General features: G+C 36.8%; 2 protein-coding genes across 4 annotated transcripts in view; both read right to left on the reverse strand.

Moving 5' to 3' along the window:
* Window positions 1–16,554, reverse strand: part of DAG1 (dystroglycan 1) — a 78,716-nt gene that overhangs the window by 41,972 nt on the left and 20,190 nt on the right. Inside the window, exon 1 of one of the 3 annotated variants that reach the window (XM_087924129.1) lies at window positions 14,011–14,090. The exons of the other annotated variants lie outside the window; for them this stretch is intronic. The gene's annotated coding sequence lies outside the window, so the exon portion shown is untranslated. Of the gene's footprint in view, window positions 1–14,010; window positions 14,091–16,554 lie in introns of those variants that run through there. 3 annotated transcript variants of the gene reach the window in all.
* On the reverse strand, window positions 6,186–8,386 carry LOC148126884 (uncharacterized). The gene is given in 2 exon segments (XM_087924130.1): window positions 6,186–6,951; window positions 6,954–8,386. Coding segments are annotated over 2 exon segments (1,182 nt in total). The 5' UTR covers window positions 7,492–8,386; the 3' UTR covers window positions 6,186–6,307.

Consider the following 16,554-nt stretch of genomic DNA (forward strand, 5'->3'; position numbering starts at 1 on the left):
TGGGAAATGTTTTTTCTTTGTTTAAAAACACTCGGGTGGTTGTTTTGGGAAAATTTTTTCCTCTTTATAATGGCATCATCCTTGGATGAATCTAAAACCAAATATCCAAAATATAAAAAGGAAGAACAAGACTGGAAAGATACTTTGGACATTCTTTTTCAATCTCTAGAAATGGCGGTGCGTTCCTATGGAGAATTGATTGCGCAGCAGGATAATTGGGACAAAGAAGAAACTATCTTTGATGAACATGTGATCCTATTTGGGGAGAAGGAGGAGGAAGAGGAAAAGGAAAAAGGGATTTTAAAACTTAAAAAAAACAACCAAAAAAGATAAAAATGAGTTGAAAGGTGGATATAAGGTTAGAAAACAACAGAAAGGGGGAAAGCAGAAGAAGAAAAGGGAGGTGGAGAGACAAAGGGGTAAAAAGGGTAAGGAGAAGAACAAGCAAGGGAGAAAGGAAGGGGTGAGAAGTCTCAACGATGGGAAGCAAGATTTAAAGAAACAAAATTTATTTAGAGACAATGGGTAAATCTAATTGAAAAAGGGATTCTGTAAGGTACATAAGATTGTGTTATTATAGGCATTTTTAGAATAAAATGTTTAAGATATAAATGAGTATTAATATGTATGTATGATTAAAATGGTATTGACAGGGGTATTAGCTATATTATATATTTATAAATTTGTTTCTTTGTTATTGTTCTTCTTTCTTTTTTTTTCTTTTTCTCTCTATATAATATATTGTGTAACTTTAGGATGTGCTAAACAGAATCCCAATACCAGTTATGTGTGATATTAAGTATTATTAGGTTAGGGGAAAGAGTTAAAGGCGTCATACTCCAATTAGTGTACAGGAGAGGTTTTGTTTAAAGAGAAAAAATGAATGGATAGTTGAGAACAGACAAAGAATGATAAGTATTATGACTTGAACTAAGATGAGATAAGTAGAATAAAACTAAGAGAGTTAAAAAAGGAAGAAGCTATATAGAAAATGGAAAACGGTAATAAGATATGGAATGATATATAAAAGGAACATGATTTTTGAAGTGGTGTCTGTACGATGAGTTTTAACCTGGGATCAAGCAACTTTCAGAAAAGATGTTTTATGTTTTTATGTTTTATGTCTTGTTTGTTTTTGTATTGGAAGAGAATAATGAAAATGTATAAGACAGATGGATATAAAAAATGTATACAATCTAAAGTTAAAGAGATATAATTTGAATAAATAGAAGGAAAGGAAGTAATAAAGAGAAGTTCGGGATAAGATATGAAGATGAACAGATAAGGTAAATATATATATTAAATTGTGTTTGTATGGAAATGTGATAACTTGGAATAATTCTGTCTTTAAATAAGATGTTGTATTGTTTTTTTTAGAAAAAGATTTCTTATGTCATTATATTTTGTTTTGTTTGTTTGTGTATTGTTTTGTAAAATCAATAAAATTTGTTTAAAAAAAAGAATCTGAAGAATGTTTTTTTCTTCTTTTTCTATTATTATTACTATTTGGCTTCTCTTTTCTTACTATTTTCCTACTTTTTCCTACTTTTTTTATTTGGAACTGCAATTGGTTATTTTACAACTGGATTAAGGTCTAGAAGAACTGAAGATTTTGAACGCCTCAAAATGAGTAGGAAATTAACAGCTCCTGGTTCTTCAACTTCCACTTCTTCCTCTCCACCATCTGGAGGACAACGTTCAATACAGACAATATTAAGACAAGAAAAAGAACAAGAAAAAGTGACCCTGCAGATGATTATGTAAGGAATTCAAAATATTCAAACAAGATCAGAGAATATTGAAAAGAGAATAGAGAACATTGAACAAAGAACAGGGAAAACCGATGAAAAAGTGGAGAACATCCAACAAATGATGATGAAGTATGATGGGAGATTCCAAAAAATTGAAGAAGATAAACAAGATTGGAGACATTGATAACAGATTAACTGCGGTTGAACAAGATAAAAGTGGTATGCTGAGATGGCAGATGGACAGATCAGAATTTTATCTTAGATTTCAAAACATAGAGGAAGAAAAGGGACAAAATCTAGCTGAGATAATGATAGAAATATTGCCTGAAGCTTTGAAAATAACTGAAGAGAAGATGATGGATGGAATAGATGAGGTTTATCGAGTCTTCACAAGATATGCAATGAGAAATAGCTTACCAAGAGAAGTTCACATCAGATTTACAAAGAAAGCCATTAAAACGCAAATATTGCAAGTGGCAAGAGAGAAAACATTGAAATACAAAGATAAGGAGATTGTGGTCTTGAAACAAGTACCCAGAAGAGTGAGAGAGATGAGAAGGGAACACCAGTTCTTGACCAAATTATTACTTTTTTTTTTTATAAAACAATTTATTAGTTTTAACAGTTAAAAACAGCGAACAATACACATACAAATAAATGAAAGAAAAAAAAGAAAGTAGAAAAGAAAGAAAAGATTGAAAAGAAAGGAAAAAGAAAAAAAAAGAAAGAGGGAAAATTAAAAACATTCTTATTTATTTTACAGTTTGCAAGATCTTTTTTTTTTATAGCCTTTGATTTATGTCATATATACACTTATTCTATACATATATCACTATCTCATTATTATCAGTTAAAACTTTCCTCTTATGCCTTATGATATATAATTTATCTATGATTAATCCAATTATACCAACAATTCCAACTATCATAATATTGTGAAGTATCTTTGTTTTTTAGTGCCAGAGTCAGTTTGTCCATTTCTGCGCATTTTGAAATTTTATCAATAATCACTTCATCTGATGGAATTTGATGTTGTTTCCAATATTGTGCAAAGGCTAATCTGGCCGCAGTTAATATATGTATTGTTATATATTTAGCTTTTTTGGAAATTTGTTTGTCAAAGATCCCTAGTAGGAAGGACTCTGGTTTATACTCGATCTGCTCTTTTGTAATTTCTTCCAACCAAGTTTGAATTTTCTTCCAATAATTTTGGGTTTCTGTGCATGTCCACCACATATGGAAAAAGGTTCCTTCTTTTTTCTTACATTTCCAACAATACGGACTCATGTTGGCGTGCATCTTCGCTAGCCTCGAAGGAGGGAGATGCCATCTATAAAACATTTTATAAAGATTTTCCTTGTATGCTACCGATTTTGTGATCTTATTATTCCTGCCCCAAACTTTTTCCCATTCTGCTAGTGTAATACTACGTCCTACATTCCGACTCCACGCAATCATATTCCCTTTTACAATTTCTTCTTCTAATTCTGTTTCTAGTAAATAATTGTAAAATTTTGTTATGCTTTTTTTATCCGGTCCTAATAAAATCTTATCTAATTGTTGAAGTTTGTTGTTAATTCCAAATTCTTTCTTATCTTGTTTGTACCTACTTTGAATCTGAAGATAAACCCATTGATCAATTTTTAGTCCCTGGTCCTGAATTTCCTGCCTCGATTTCAAATTTCCTTGTGAGTCCAATAAGTCTTTATATTTAATCATTTTAGAAATTTCCAAATTGTTTGGGTAAATCATCGCCTCCATTGTTGAAATCCATATTGGTATTTTTATGTAATGTTTTTTCCGAATTTTCTTCCAAATTGTTAGTAGCGCGTCTCTAATTAAATGTCTATGAAAATATTTTTGACTGGTTTTCCCTATATCCCATAAGAATGCGTGCCACCCCCCTTTGTAAGTCGTGGCCTTCTAGAAATAATATTCTTTTATTAGTTAACTTCACCCAGTCCTTCAACCAAACTAATGAGGTGGCCATATAATATAACTCCCAGTTTGGGACTGCTAACCCTCCTCTGCTCTTTGTATCTTGCATTGCTTTAACATTTATTCTGGGTTTTTTCCCTTGCCAAATAAATTTGACGGTTGTTTTGTTGAGTTCTTCGAAGAACTTTTTGTGTAATTTAATTGGAATTGTTTGGAATAAATATAGAAATTTGGGGAGAATGTTCATTTTAATGGTGGCAATCCAGCCTAATAGTGAAATTTGAAGTTTACTCCATGATTCTAAATCTTTCTTTACCTGATGTAACAATTTGTCATAATTATTTTCTTTAAGTGACTTACAGCGTGGTGTTAACCAAATTCCTAGATATTTCACTTTCTTTGTCACTTGTATTTCCATTGTTCCTTCTAATTCTATTTTCTGTTTTTCTGTTAAATTTTTGGTCATTTAGTTTTTTTCTTATTTATTTTAAGTCCTGCTACTGCTCCAAAATTCTCCAGTTCTTTCATCAATTTTAGTCCCCTATCTATTGGTTCTTCAATAAAGAAGATCATATCGTCCGCAAATGCTTGCAATTTAAATTCCTCCTTCTTAACCGTTAATCCCTTTATATCTGAATTTTGCCTAATTCGCGTTAATAATGTTTCTAATGATAATATGAAGAGCAGTGGGGATAGTGGGCAGCCCTGTCTCACTCCTTTTTCTATCTTTATTGGGCGGGTGTGTTCCCCGTTTATTATTATATTAGCTTGTTGTGTGTCATAGATAGTTGTTATAATATTTTCAAATTTGGTACCCAGATTCAAATTATAAATTTTTTGAATTAAAAATTGCCAATTCAGATTATCAAAAGCTTTCTCTGCATCTAAAAACATGAGTGCTACTTGTCTCTCAGGGTGGGCTTCATAAAATTCTAGTACATCTAATACTATTATTAGATTATTCTTTATTTGCCTAGCTGGGAGGAATCCGTTTTGATCTTCATGTATATACAAGTTTAGCAGTCTTTTTAATCTGTTTGCTATAATAGAAGTAAATATTTTATAATCAGTATTTAGAAGTGAAATCGGCCTATAATTGTTTATATATCTAGGATCTGTATCCTCCTTCAAGATCAACGAAATCAACGCCCCCCTCCATGAGTCCGGCATCCTGGCTGCTAGTAAAACATCATTAAAAACTTCCAACATAAATGGTCCAATTTGTTCTACTATACCCTTATAGAGCTCCCCTGGGATTCCATCTGGGCCTGGAGTTTTGTTATTTTTCTGGTTATCTATTGCTGATTTCAATTCCGATTCAGTAATGTCTTTATTTAATAGTTCTGCCATTTCTTCCCCAATTACCTTATCTTTAACTTCATCTAAATAATTCCTTATTCTATCTTCACTAACCTCTTCTTTTTGTATAAATCTTCAAAGTATTTATGAATGATTTCTTTTTTCTGTTCTATTTCCTGGTATATATCTCCCTTGCTATCTATTAACTGATATATCATTCTCTTTTCTTTCTTTCTTTTTAATTTATAAGATAGCCATCTTCCTGGCTTATTGGCATGTTCAAAATAGGTTTGTCTGGTCAAATTCAAATTTGTAATCATTTTCTCTTGTTCGATTAAATTCAATTTATGTTTAGCTATATTTATCTGATTTTGCAGTTTTGTATCTTTTGGAGTATTCTGTAGTAGAGTTTCTAGCTCCTTAATTCTTTGTTGTAGATTATTTTGCTGGGAATATTTTTCTTTATTTCTCTTGGCATTATAAGAGATTGTTATACCTCTTATTACCGCCTTCATTGTATCCCATATATTTTGTTTTGTAGTTTCTCCATTGTCGTTTTCTTTTATAAAAAAAATTAATTCCTCCTTTAATTTATTGATGTATTCTTTCTCTTTTATTAATTGAGTGTTTAATGTCCACCTTTTCTTTGGTTTTGCCCTACCCTTCCATATTATCTGTATTGGGTTGTGGTCTGCCCATTCATTGGGCAAAATTTCCACTTCTTTTATTTCGTTTGCTATTTCCCCATTCATCCATGCCATATCTATCCGTGTCCATGTTTGGTGGGGTTTTGAATAGAATGTAAACTGTTTTTCCTCAAGATGTAGTCTTCTCCATATATCTGTCAAATTTAACTCTTTCATCATTTCCCATAATAATTAAAAAATTACTGGATGGTATCCCTGAACATTTCAATGAACAGATCATCATTGCAGATCTGCCTTCTAAACATGGAGAGGACAGGGAAATGTGACAATCCATTTTTTAATAATCAGCAACATTGCAAACGTATAACAAAGTTTGAACTAAATTTTAACTTGATGGCTAGCATTCAAGTTAGAAAATTCATAAATACATTATTTTCAGTCAAATTATTACTTAAAAATGAATTGGGACAAATCAAAAAAATTTCTGCGGGTGACGATAGACATTCCAATTGAAGCCCTGACCTAACAGTGTTGAGCACTGCGGGTGACGATAGACATTCCAATTGAAGCCCTGACCTAACAGTGTTGAGCACCTAGGCATCCATCGTTCACTCCTCCCATTTGGAGGCAAAGAAGGCTAAGCAACCTCAGATGGGTGGGGAGAACGAGGTATTACTTAGAGCAATGAAAGGCACGACCCCCTGCCCCTCGAAAGGGCCATTTACCAGCAGAAGGTTGTTGTCTGCCAGGTGGTTCTTGACATTGGTCTTGGCGTTGAGAATATGCCCTCTGTGACCGAGAAAAGCGGGAGGTGGACTCTGCCCAAAAGGCAGATGGGCAATAAGGAGCTGGGCAATAGTCAGTTTTTTTCCCTGAGGAGGAAAGAATTTTACGTTTATCTCTGGTCTCGATGAGATACGGCTCTAGAGCCTCGCCTAAAAGCTTGTCTCCTGAGCAGGAGGCAGAGGCCAGCTTCCATTTGCAGCATGACTCTGCCTGCCAATTTCGGAGCCACAGAAGCCTTCTTGCCACCACTAAAGATGCCATGGCCCTTGATGCAAATTTGGCGGAATTGAGGGTGGCATCTGCAGTGAATTCCACCGCTGCTATAATTTTAAGGTCCTGATGAGACCTGAGGTCAGAGGCAGGCAATCGGTACTGCAGTTGGTGCAGCCACTGCAGAGATGCCCTTGTGAAAAACGATGCAGCGGTCAAAGCCCGAACAGCCCACGCAGCTGCTTGGTGGTTGCGTTTGAGGGTCTGTTCAGAACGCTTGTCCTCTGGTTTAAGGACATCTTCTGGCTCGTGGGAGTGCCCGAAGAGGAGAATGATGCCACAACTGGAGTGTCTACCAAGGGCACTGCAAGGGCGTTGGCTAGGGATGTGCTGACATTGTAGAACTGCTTGTCCAAAGATGATGGACGAGGACCTGCCAAAGGGGAAGCGCACTGTTCCTTGACCATGTCGAGAAACAAAAAGAGAGAAGGCAAAACCTCCATGTGTACTACTGGCTTGGAGAAGAGCGAGTCTCCTTGCCGGGAGAGTTCCCCTTGTGGTTCAGGTGCTGCTTCCTCAGGTGACAGCTTGGCAGTGACCAGGGCCTTGCTAAGTAAGGGTTTAAAGAGGGCTAGTTTAAAAACTAATGCAGAGGAGGGCTGATCTGGACAAGAGTCTTCTTCCTCTGAAAGATTGTGATCACAGATTTCACCCTCTTCGCGCTCTGAACGAGAGGAGCAACTGTGTTCAGATGGGGAGGCACCCCCTTCCCCTTCATACTCCTCCCATTCTGCCTGTGAAGAATGGACCCTGAGGTCTTGGGATTTGTGGAAATCTTGTTGCGGAAGTAAGGAAGCCATAGACTGAGAAGGGAGAAACACCTGAACCCTTTCCAGAGGCCAAAGAATCTGTTGAAAACCTTCAGCCAATCCCTGTCTAATGGCTAAGGAAACAACATCTTAGATCTCCCTAGGCCTGTTATCAAAGGTAGTGGAGGACCAAAGGCCAGCTGCAGTGGGTGTGAAGGTGGCTTCCGGCCTGATCTGGGAGGACTGAACTCTGGAGGGAAGAGAGGGGGCATAGAACCCAGAAGTTTGCTGGAAATATGGCCCAGACCTGCTGAAATCCTGAGGATCCAGTTGTTCCCTAAATGCCTCAGGAGACCAGAAGGGGGGGGATCCAAAGGCTCCATGAAAAACTTCCCCTCCCCTGGGGGGGGGGGGCTTCTCTGGAAACTCTGATGTTCAGCTGGCTGGGAAACCTGTTGCAGTTGCCCTCTCATTTGTTGAATAGTCTTGTTAAATTGTCTCTCTAGAGCTGCATGTCTGCGTTTCTCTGCCTTCAACTCAGCCTGAGTTGTCTTCTTAGGGGCTAGATTCTTAGCTCTGATTTTTGCATCCACTTCCCTCTGAGCAGTATGTTGTCTGCGTCTTTTCCTTTTAGTGGGTTGGAGGGCCTGTTCCACAGGGGCAGAAAGCTCTGTATGAGGACTGTCCTGATCCATTTTAAATAAGCAAGGCTCAAGAGTTGAGAGAATGGCTCTCAAAAGTGCTTAAGGATGGCAGAGGGTGGAATTGGGTCTTTGGAGCCCTGAAATTGGCCGCCAGGCCACTTAAAATGGCTGCTCATCTTGTGTCTGAAGAGAGTGCACTCCAAGATGGCTGCTGCTCATCGATGACTCCGAGAAGTGAATTTCGCTCTTTAGGCTATTGCGAGCCCCGAGCAATCAGATCAGCCAGAGAAGGAAGAGATCGCCTCCCATGTGATCAGCTGGCTGGCTCTGTTATCAGTTTGCCGATCAGTTTTACGATCAGACAAACTGCGGCTATGGGGAAGGTCTCAGACGCTTCCCTGCTTGCCTAGCAGCGCTTGGGAAAACATTTATCCCAACGTTGCAGGAGAACCGAGCCCCGCTCTCCTGAAGTTGCAGCTGCCCAGTTCCCCGGAAGTTGATTGAAGCAAGATAGCTTTTGTAGAAAATCGCTGAATAAAATGCTAACGCTTTCAGAGACACAGCTTGTGACTTAAAGAAGCGGAGTCAAAGCTGGGGATTCTCCCGGGGGCTGGCTTTTTATATAAAGTACAGACTCAGTTTAATGACGTCATAAGAAAGAGTCTACCCATCCTGGGCTCTCGCTGGAGAAGTACACAGATCACCTTCCTGATTTATGTATTGGGCCTAGCTACAGTCAGTTTTCATATGGCCCTTGGAAGAAATATACTTTGGAAGGTCTCATGTGGCAGGAAGCTCACATATACTCTGAATTATAAGCAACCATTTCATTCACATTAAGTCTCCACTTTAATAATAAACACGAGACAGCATCTCTCTAGTAAACTCTTAATTAAACCAGTATTTAAAAAATAATCTCATACAAACATATGCATATGTTACACTCTTCATTAAGTAGATTAGCTAGCTAGCTATATGACTATATTTTGATAAGCTCTGAATAAATTCTCATATTATAGTGTACTTCTAACATCAAGTAGTTTTCCTTTTTTGGAAGAATATGCTCACCATTAGGAAGAACAACTAATTCAGATACTATGAATAGACCTACAATATTTATGTGAAGACAGACAATCTTTCTTCAGGAAGTACAAAATGAAAAAAATAATCTAATTTTCTGTATTTTCAGTGAATCAAAGATGAGTCTTATGGTACATTATTTGGAGAAGCAGTTTAGAATTCTTTTCAAGTAAAACTGTTCTTCCAGGCTTTAGAGTAAGAACATACTTAATTACAAGCAGAAATGGACCACACCACATGTAAAAATGCAAAATTATATTACACATACAGGGATGAGATGGAAAAGGCATGCGTGGCTCACTACCAATGATATCCTTTGTAGCATACTGATCCTGTATGTAACTCATATAGAATGTGAAAAATACATCTGGTTAATTTAGCAGATATCACTTTCTGAACATGATTATGTTAGAAATTAATATTTCCAGAATTTGGGAAGGTATCTTTAGATTTCTTTGCATGTATATTTGTGTAAACAGCTTATCAATTTCAAGTCACATATTATGGAATACAAATTTATTTACCATGTAGAATGATCTACAATCATAACAGATAATGATTTCAAAGAAGAATGTGAAACTTAATAGAAACTTAAAATGAAACGAAAGGGTTGGCCGAGAAACTTATTCAAAAGCAAAGTAGGGTAACATAACCTGTATTAAACTATGTTTTGAGTTTTCCAATTAATTTTACTCAGCCACACAAGCTTATGTACTCTACTATGCTATCTATTTAATAGGTGCTACCCTGGAGTTTTCTAGCTTTATGTGATCCCTAAATTGGTTGTATAACCTAATGCATGCTTATTCCAATTACAAACTACTGTGTCTACAAAAGAAACTACTACATATCAAGAATATATTCAAAACAAATATTTAACATATAGTAATAGAATACTACAATGCATGTCTTCCATTGATTCTGGTATTATATTAATCTTTCTAGAACTGAGGGGCTTTCAAGACTCTTCATTTCCAAAAGTAAGAGAATAGAAAAGCCAAAGATAAACAGGAAAAATACCTCAAAAAAGTAACCAATACACTAAGCTATTTCATATACCCAAAATTCCTCTTTTCCTTCCATTCAAGGCTTAACATTGCAAGAAACAATTACATATGACACATCAAACTGAATTCATACGATTCTGACATGACATTTAGCATTTTATTCCCCCTGAAATAAAGGTAGCAAATTGAAACCCCTAAAAATTATTTCCTCCAGGCAACCTTGTAGGCAGTATCAGTTGTCCTGATCATTTAAAATATATTTTAATGGAAGATACACCCATGTGCTTTTATTCTTCTGTGTGTTTTCTTTGTTGCACATTAACCACTCTTGTGATTTGAAAGGTAAAAAAAAGTTTGTTTTAATGTATGACAGAAGAAAGCTAAATTTTCCATTAAAAACTACCAAATAATTTATGCCCCAAACAGAACTCTAAGAATTTAGCTGTAAATTAACTCATGCAATAAAAATAGCATTCTTTTCAGATATTTACCATGTAGTTTAAGTCACATACATATTTGAAAAATTCAAAAACAATCAGCTAGACCATCATAGGTGTATATTTTTCACTATGTACCCCAGTTTCATACAATAACATGAATAGTTATTAGATATTTCTTCTTATAACTGATTCTAGCATTTTTGACATTCTTAAATTGAAAATTTTATTTCAGTTAATAAAGACACAAATGAAAACAAATGAAAATTGCAATATCTTACAGTCCATAAGAACACATTTCAGGAATATGATGAAATTTATACTCTAAGGAAATATCTGGGTGTGAAAGCATCAAATTCCATTTTGGCCTACTTTTTACAAGTGATAGAGATATTAGAGAAGGATTTCAAATTAGGCGAACCTTCATAATGAATGATGTCCATAATTTGAGCAGCAGCAGCAGAATGATGGACAGATGCAAGAGAGCTGATGCATACTCAGCTTGCAGCGAGGTTGATAGACTCTGTTTATTAAAGAGCATAAGTGGGCATGGAATATTGCAAGTACACCAGCCAGCTGAAGAAGAAAAAAGGGCATTGGAAGGTTATCTGAAGGACACTGAAGAATATGCCCTTAAGCTAATGCACCAGGAAGGCTTACTGAATACCAAAGAGATCAAACTGGTCTATAGGAACAAATGAAGAATAAAAGAGACATGGCAATGCAAACAAAACTAGCAGGCAAAGTAGATAACATAACTGGCAAAGATTAACAGCTGCAAAGCTGAAGAGACAGAGAAACTAATCAGGGCTGCACCACACCAAGCCTTAAGAAAAAAATGCATATAAAGCCAGAATTAAGAAGACACAAGAGATAATAAATGCCACCTCTATAAAGAAGCTGAAGAAACAGAGGACCACCTAGTTAGTTGCTGCAAGAAAATAACAGGCTGTCTAAAAACAATGGCATGACAAAGTAGCAACAATACTGTGCATTGGGATGCCTGCAAATATCATTTCTCTGGAAGCAAGGGTTGGTGGAACCACAAAATGGACAAAATAATAGAAAATGATGAAGCTAAAGTACTCTGAGACCACATAACACTCCAAACTTAACAATTGCTGGTAAAAAAGAAAAGAAGCCTGCATAGTAGACACTATAATATTTGGAGATAGCAGAAGAGAAGGGAGAAAATCACAAAATATAAAGATCTGTAAAGACAAGTAGACAAAAGATAGCATCAATATCAACAGGTGCCTTGGGTGCAATCCCAAAACATCTGGAGGACTAAAACATCTGGAGGACTGAACATTATCAGCATTAACAAAATCACCATCAGTCAATTGCAAAAGACATCTCTACTTGAAACATATATCTCTATATATGAAACATATCTCTCTACGTACCAATGACTGCATCTCAAAAGATCCCTCTGTTAAAATCCTGAAGTTTGCACATGGTATAACAGTGATTGGTCTCATTCGAGACAACAACGAATCTGCATACAGACAGGAGGTTGAACATTTAGCCTTGTGGTGCGACCGGAACACTCTTAAACTGAACACACTCAAAATCGTAGAAATGGTGGTAGACTTTGGGAGAAATCCTCCTATACTACCACCTCTTACAATACTAGACAACACAGCATCAACAGTAGAGATCTTTAAGTTTCTAGATTCTATCATATCTCAAGACTTAAAATGGACACCTAGCATCAAAAACGTCATCAAAAAAGCACAATGAAGAATGTTCTTTCTGTGCCAACTCAGAAAGCTCTATAACCGTCTGGTTTGGCTCTGCAACCAAACAAGACAGACACAGACGTCTTAGAACACTGATATCATTTAGAATCTTGAACAAGAACCAAATCTGGTGCCTAAAACAAATTCCTCAGAACTTGAGGACTTCATTATCCTCTGGTGACCACTGCCAAGGATTCTGGGAGTTGATCAACATATTTGAAGGTCATCCAACGTAGGGAACATTGAGTTATGCATTGTGAAGGGGTTTTCTAGAATCATCACCTGCTGAGCTGAATACATATAAAGAATCAACAGGTTAAAAAATAAAAATACCATCCAACATGATATCCTTTTGGGCTAACTTCAGATAAATGCAGGGCACAGCATTATGACAACTTTCCCTTTTTTTCCAAAATCCTTTTTAGTTGGTATTGGAGAAGGGAAAATTCTAGCCCACAACTACTTGTTCTGGATGGGACTGCCTTATCACAAACAAGATACAACTTGGAGGTCCTCCCAGACCCAAAGCTCCTATTCAAGGAGAAGTTGGCAGCTGTGGAAATTTTTGCATATTTTCATTTTGTGCACCAGTTGCACTCCTTCTAGAGGCTTTGCTCATGGTCACTCATGGCTTAGTTACTTCCTGAGTGGATTGTTGCAATGTCCTCAACATTGGACTAACACTGAAAAACATCTGGAAGCCGCAGCTGGTACTATTTTCTAGCACCGCTACTAACTGGGTTTTGGCAGCCTGCCCCAAACAAATGTCCTCCAGATATATTGGCTGAGCAATTCTCAGAATTCCTAGACAGTGCTTTAGGAAGACCTGAGGTCCTAATACTAGAGCACAACTTGAAGATTGATTTACGGTGGCATACACAATTTTGATCCATTTCCTTTATTAATATACCTAACACCATGGAGGTCACTATAATTTGGAGTGAGTAACATCAGCCAGTTTGTGTAAAAGTTAAGGTGAATATTTGTAGCTCAGGGTTGAAATGAGGGGTCCTTGGTACTCTCTGAGCTTGTTTTTTTCTTGCAGACATTTCATTACCTCAAACTAAGTAACATCATCAGTAGTATTAGGGACTGCGATTTGCTCTCATTTTATATTCTAGTGACTTGCCCTGCTAGTTTTGGTGGGAAGTGTCTTTATAGTTCTTTCGGTGGGTTGAAAAAGGGTTACAATTTATACAGAGACGACATCTGAGGAAGAAACAGCAAACCAAAAGCAGCTCTGCCGGAATCAGAGCCAACAACTGCAACCGAATGAAGAGCTGGCAAATAGACCAGGTCTTTGTAATTCCTCTCTAGACAAAGTCTTGGGAATGCATCCAAATGCTCCAGACAACTGCTCCTTGCAAGGAGACCACAAGACAGCAAAATACATTAACATTGGGAATATTAAAGGATATTTGTGAAAATGGACACAGAAGTTTATTTTAAAAGTTTCTGCCATTGTAGACAGAATGTGTTTGAAATAGGTGATTGAAGAGGAACACATTTTACTGGACAATAAAATGGATTTAAAAATGACTACAAAAGACTACAAAAATGATATGGAAAAAGATGATAACTGGATATACAAATGAGAGAGTCAGTTTGGTGTAGTGGTTAAAGTGTTGGCCCAGAAACCAAGAGACTATTTTAGTCTTGCCTTGGGCATGAGAGCCTGCTGGGTGACCATGGACCAGTTATTCCCTCTCAGCCCAACCCCCACTCACAAGATTATTATTGTGGGGAAAACAGGAGGAAAAGGCAGCATTAAGTATGTTCACTACTTTGAGTTACTTATACAAAGTAATAAACGCATATAAAAATCTAATAAGTAAATAATAAATTGGTTGATATCTTAATCATTAAAAAGGACATATAAATAACAAACCAAAGAGTGACTCAGATAACTTCCCTATACTGGATTTACAAAAGAGACACCTTAAAGCTTTGAAGAATTTTGTGCGACAGTACAAAGAAAAAATTAAAATAAATCAACTTCTAGTACATTGTTTGTAGGATTTAAAGATCAAGATTGTTAAAAGTAAAAGGAAGGAATATAAAGTTGGTTTACTTAATTAAGATTAAGATTTATTTTTTTCCTTTTATTTATTAGTATCAGTTTTCATCTTTCTAATTTTTTTTGTTTTGATATATCTGCAGGATACATTTTTATAAGAAAAACTGGACATATTTTACTAGAAAGAATTCTCATAAAACCAAACTAGTCAGCATTTTTGGAACCGAGGAACAAGACAGACAACACAGAATGCAAATAGCTGAAATAAAAAGTAAGTTTATTAGGGAATGGAAAATGTTAAAAGATTTTTAGTACCGGTAGCATAACTTTCAGAGTGCTGTGCTATAGCAATTACACGTTTGAAAAAAACCAACCACTTACTTAGGTCAACAGTAAGAGAAATGAAGCCACAAAAACTAAAGAATTTTTTGATCATCTTAAATTCTGGTGATAACCTGAAGGGGTATTGTAGTGCCTTAATAACTATGGAGACTTTCTGACAAATCAGGAACTCAATAAGAAATAATCTAAATAATTCCTCTGTATAAAAGAAAACAGTTAAAGTATTTACTTGCTCTATTTTCTAAATTTGGAAAAAGGCTGTGTTTTCTAAGGAAACATCCATATTAAGCATATTTTGGGGTCAATGCTCAAGAAATATGCATGTTTCTCCTCTTCTTCCATAAATTAACTTGGTCAAGCAAAATGTGACAAATGACTAGACACATGGATCAGGAGGAATCAATAAAACTTGAATACACTAACAGGGGTGGATAATTAATTTTTCCAAGGGACTATCTGAGAAACTGGGACTATTGTGGAGGGCTAATCCGCCCCACTCTGTCCAACACTATTGCTGCCCCGCCTGATACTGTATAGACACTCTGATGCTGCATAGACACCTTGCCTTTGGCTGATGCCATTCTGCTACCTCCACCAATGCTTTGCCCCATGACGATACCACAGGCCAGACAGGGACCATCCACACACTGTATAATGGTCTGCGGGCCATTAAATGCCAGGTTTGCGCTAGAGATTATAAAATGAAATGCCTGGAAAGCATGTTGAAGATTACCTAAAATAAATCCTGCCCATGCAGAAATCCACTACTACAAATCCAAGCAAACTGCTACTAAGTGTTACTTAAACATTTTTAGTGAAGTAGAGTTCTATTACTGAACAGTTCTTACATTTAGAAATATTTTCCTGGTAGCCAACTGAAATGTACTACTTTACCAAACTGTTTCTTGTCCGGGAATAACTCTCAACAATATTGACACCTCTTTTGATGCTTGAAGCAAGTTGCTTATTTAAATTTATATCCCACTGATCTCACACTGCAAAGTGACTCCGGGAGGCTAAAAATTAAAATAAATATAAATATTTTAAAAACATTAAGTAAAGAGAGAAGAAGAAAAAAAAAGGCAAGATCAGTACAGTGGTATCATCTTCTTTGTTAATCCACCAGCCACCTCCAACATAGAGCACCTGGGTCCTAGCCTGGTCTACCACTCTTCTAGAACCTGCCAGCCAAAACTCAGTGATCTGCTGGGTTGAGTGGGGCAGGCCGATACCATCGGGGTGAAACCATTCCTTAAGATAACCCCATGCCATAAAGGGCTTTAAAGGTAATAAGCAACACCTTGAATTGGACCTGGAAGGAAATAAGCAACCAAAACAGCATGTGCAACAGTAGTGCTATGTGCAGCATCTTAGGAGTACTAAGACTATGTGCATTGTGTACCTGCGGCACCTTCTGAATAGTCTTCAAGGTTAGCCCCATGTAAAGCAGATTGCAGTAATTCAAACAGGAGATGACCAGGGCATGAATGACTGAGCACAAGGCCTCATAATCCAGGAAAAGGCACAAGTGACACACAACGAAACATCATGTAAAGGTCCTCCTATTACAATGCCACTTGCTCTTATAGTAGGAATAATGTGTCTAGGTAGGAGGATCCCCCCCTCTCCCCAAGTTGTGCATTGCATCTGTCGGGCCTAGTGAACCCAGAACAAAAATTGATAAAACTTCCGAATGCTGAGACTCTATACACCAACACCCAACACCATCATACCAGGATTCAGCTGAAACCTGTTGCCCCCCCCCCTCCCCCCGATACTCACAGACTCCAAGCACCGCAAGGCAACCACAGAATTTCTTGGGTCACTCAGAACAGAGATACATCG

Source organism: Pseudonaja textilis, chromosome 2, assembly GCF_049901715.1.
Source record: "Pseudonaja textilis isolate UNSWEBS1 chromosome 2, rPseTex1.2, whole genome shotgun sequence".
Lineage (NCBI taxonomy): Eukaryota > Metazoa > Chordata > Lepidosauria > Squamata > Elapidae > Pseudonaja > Pseudonaja textilis.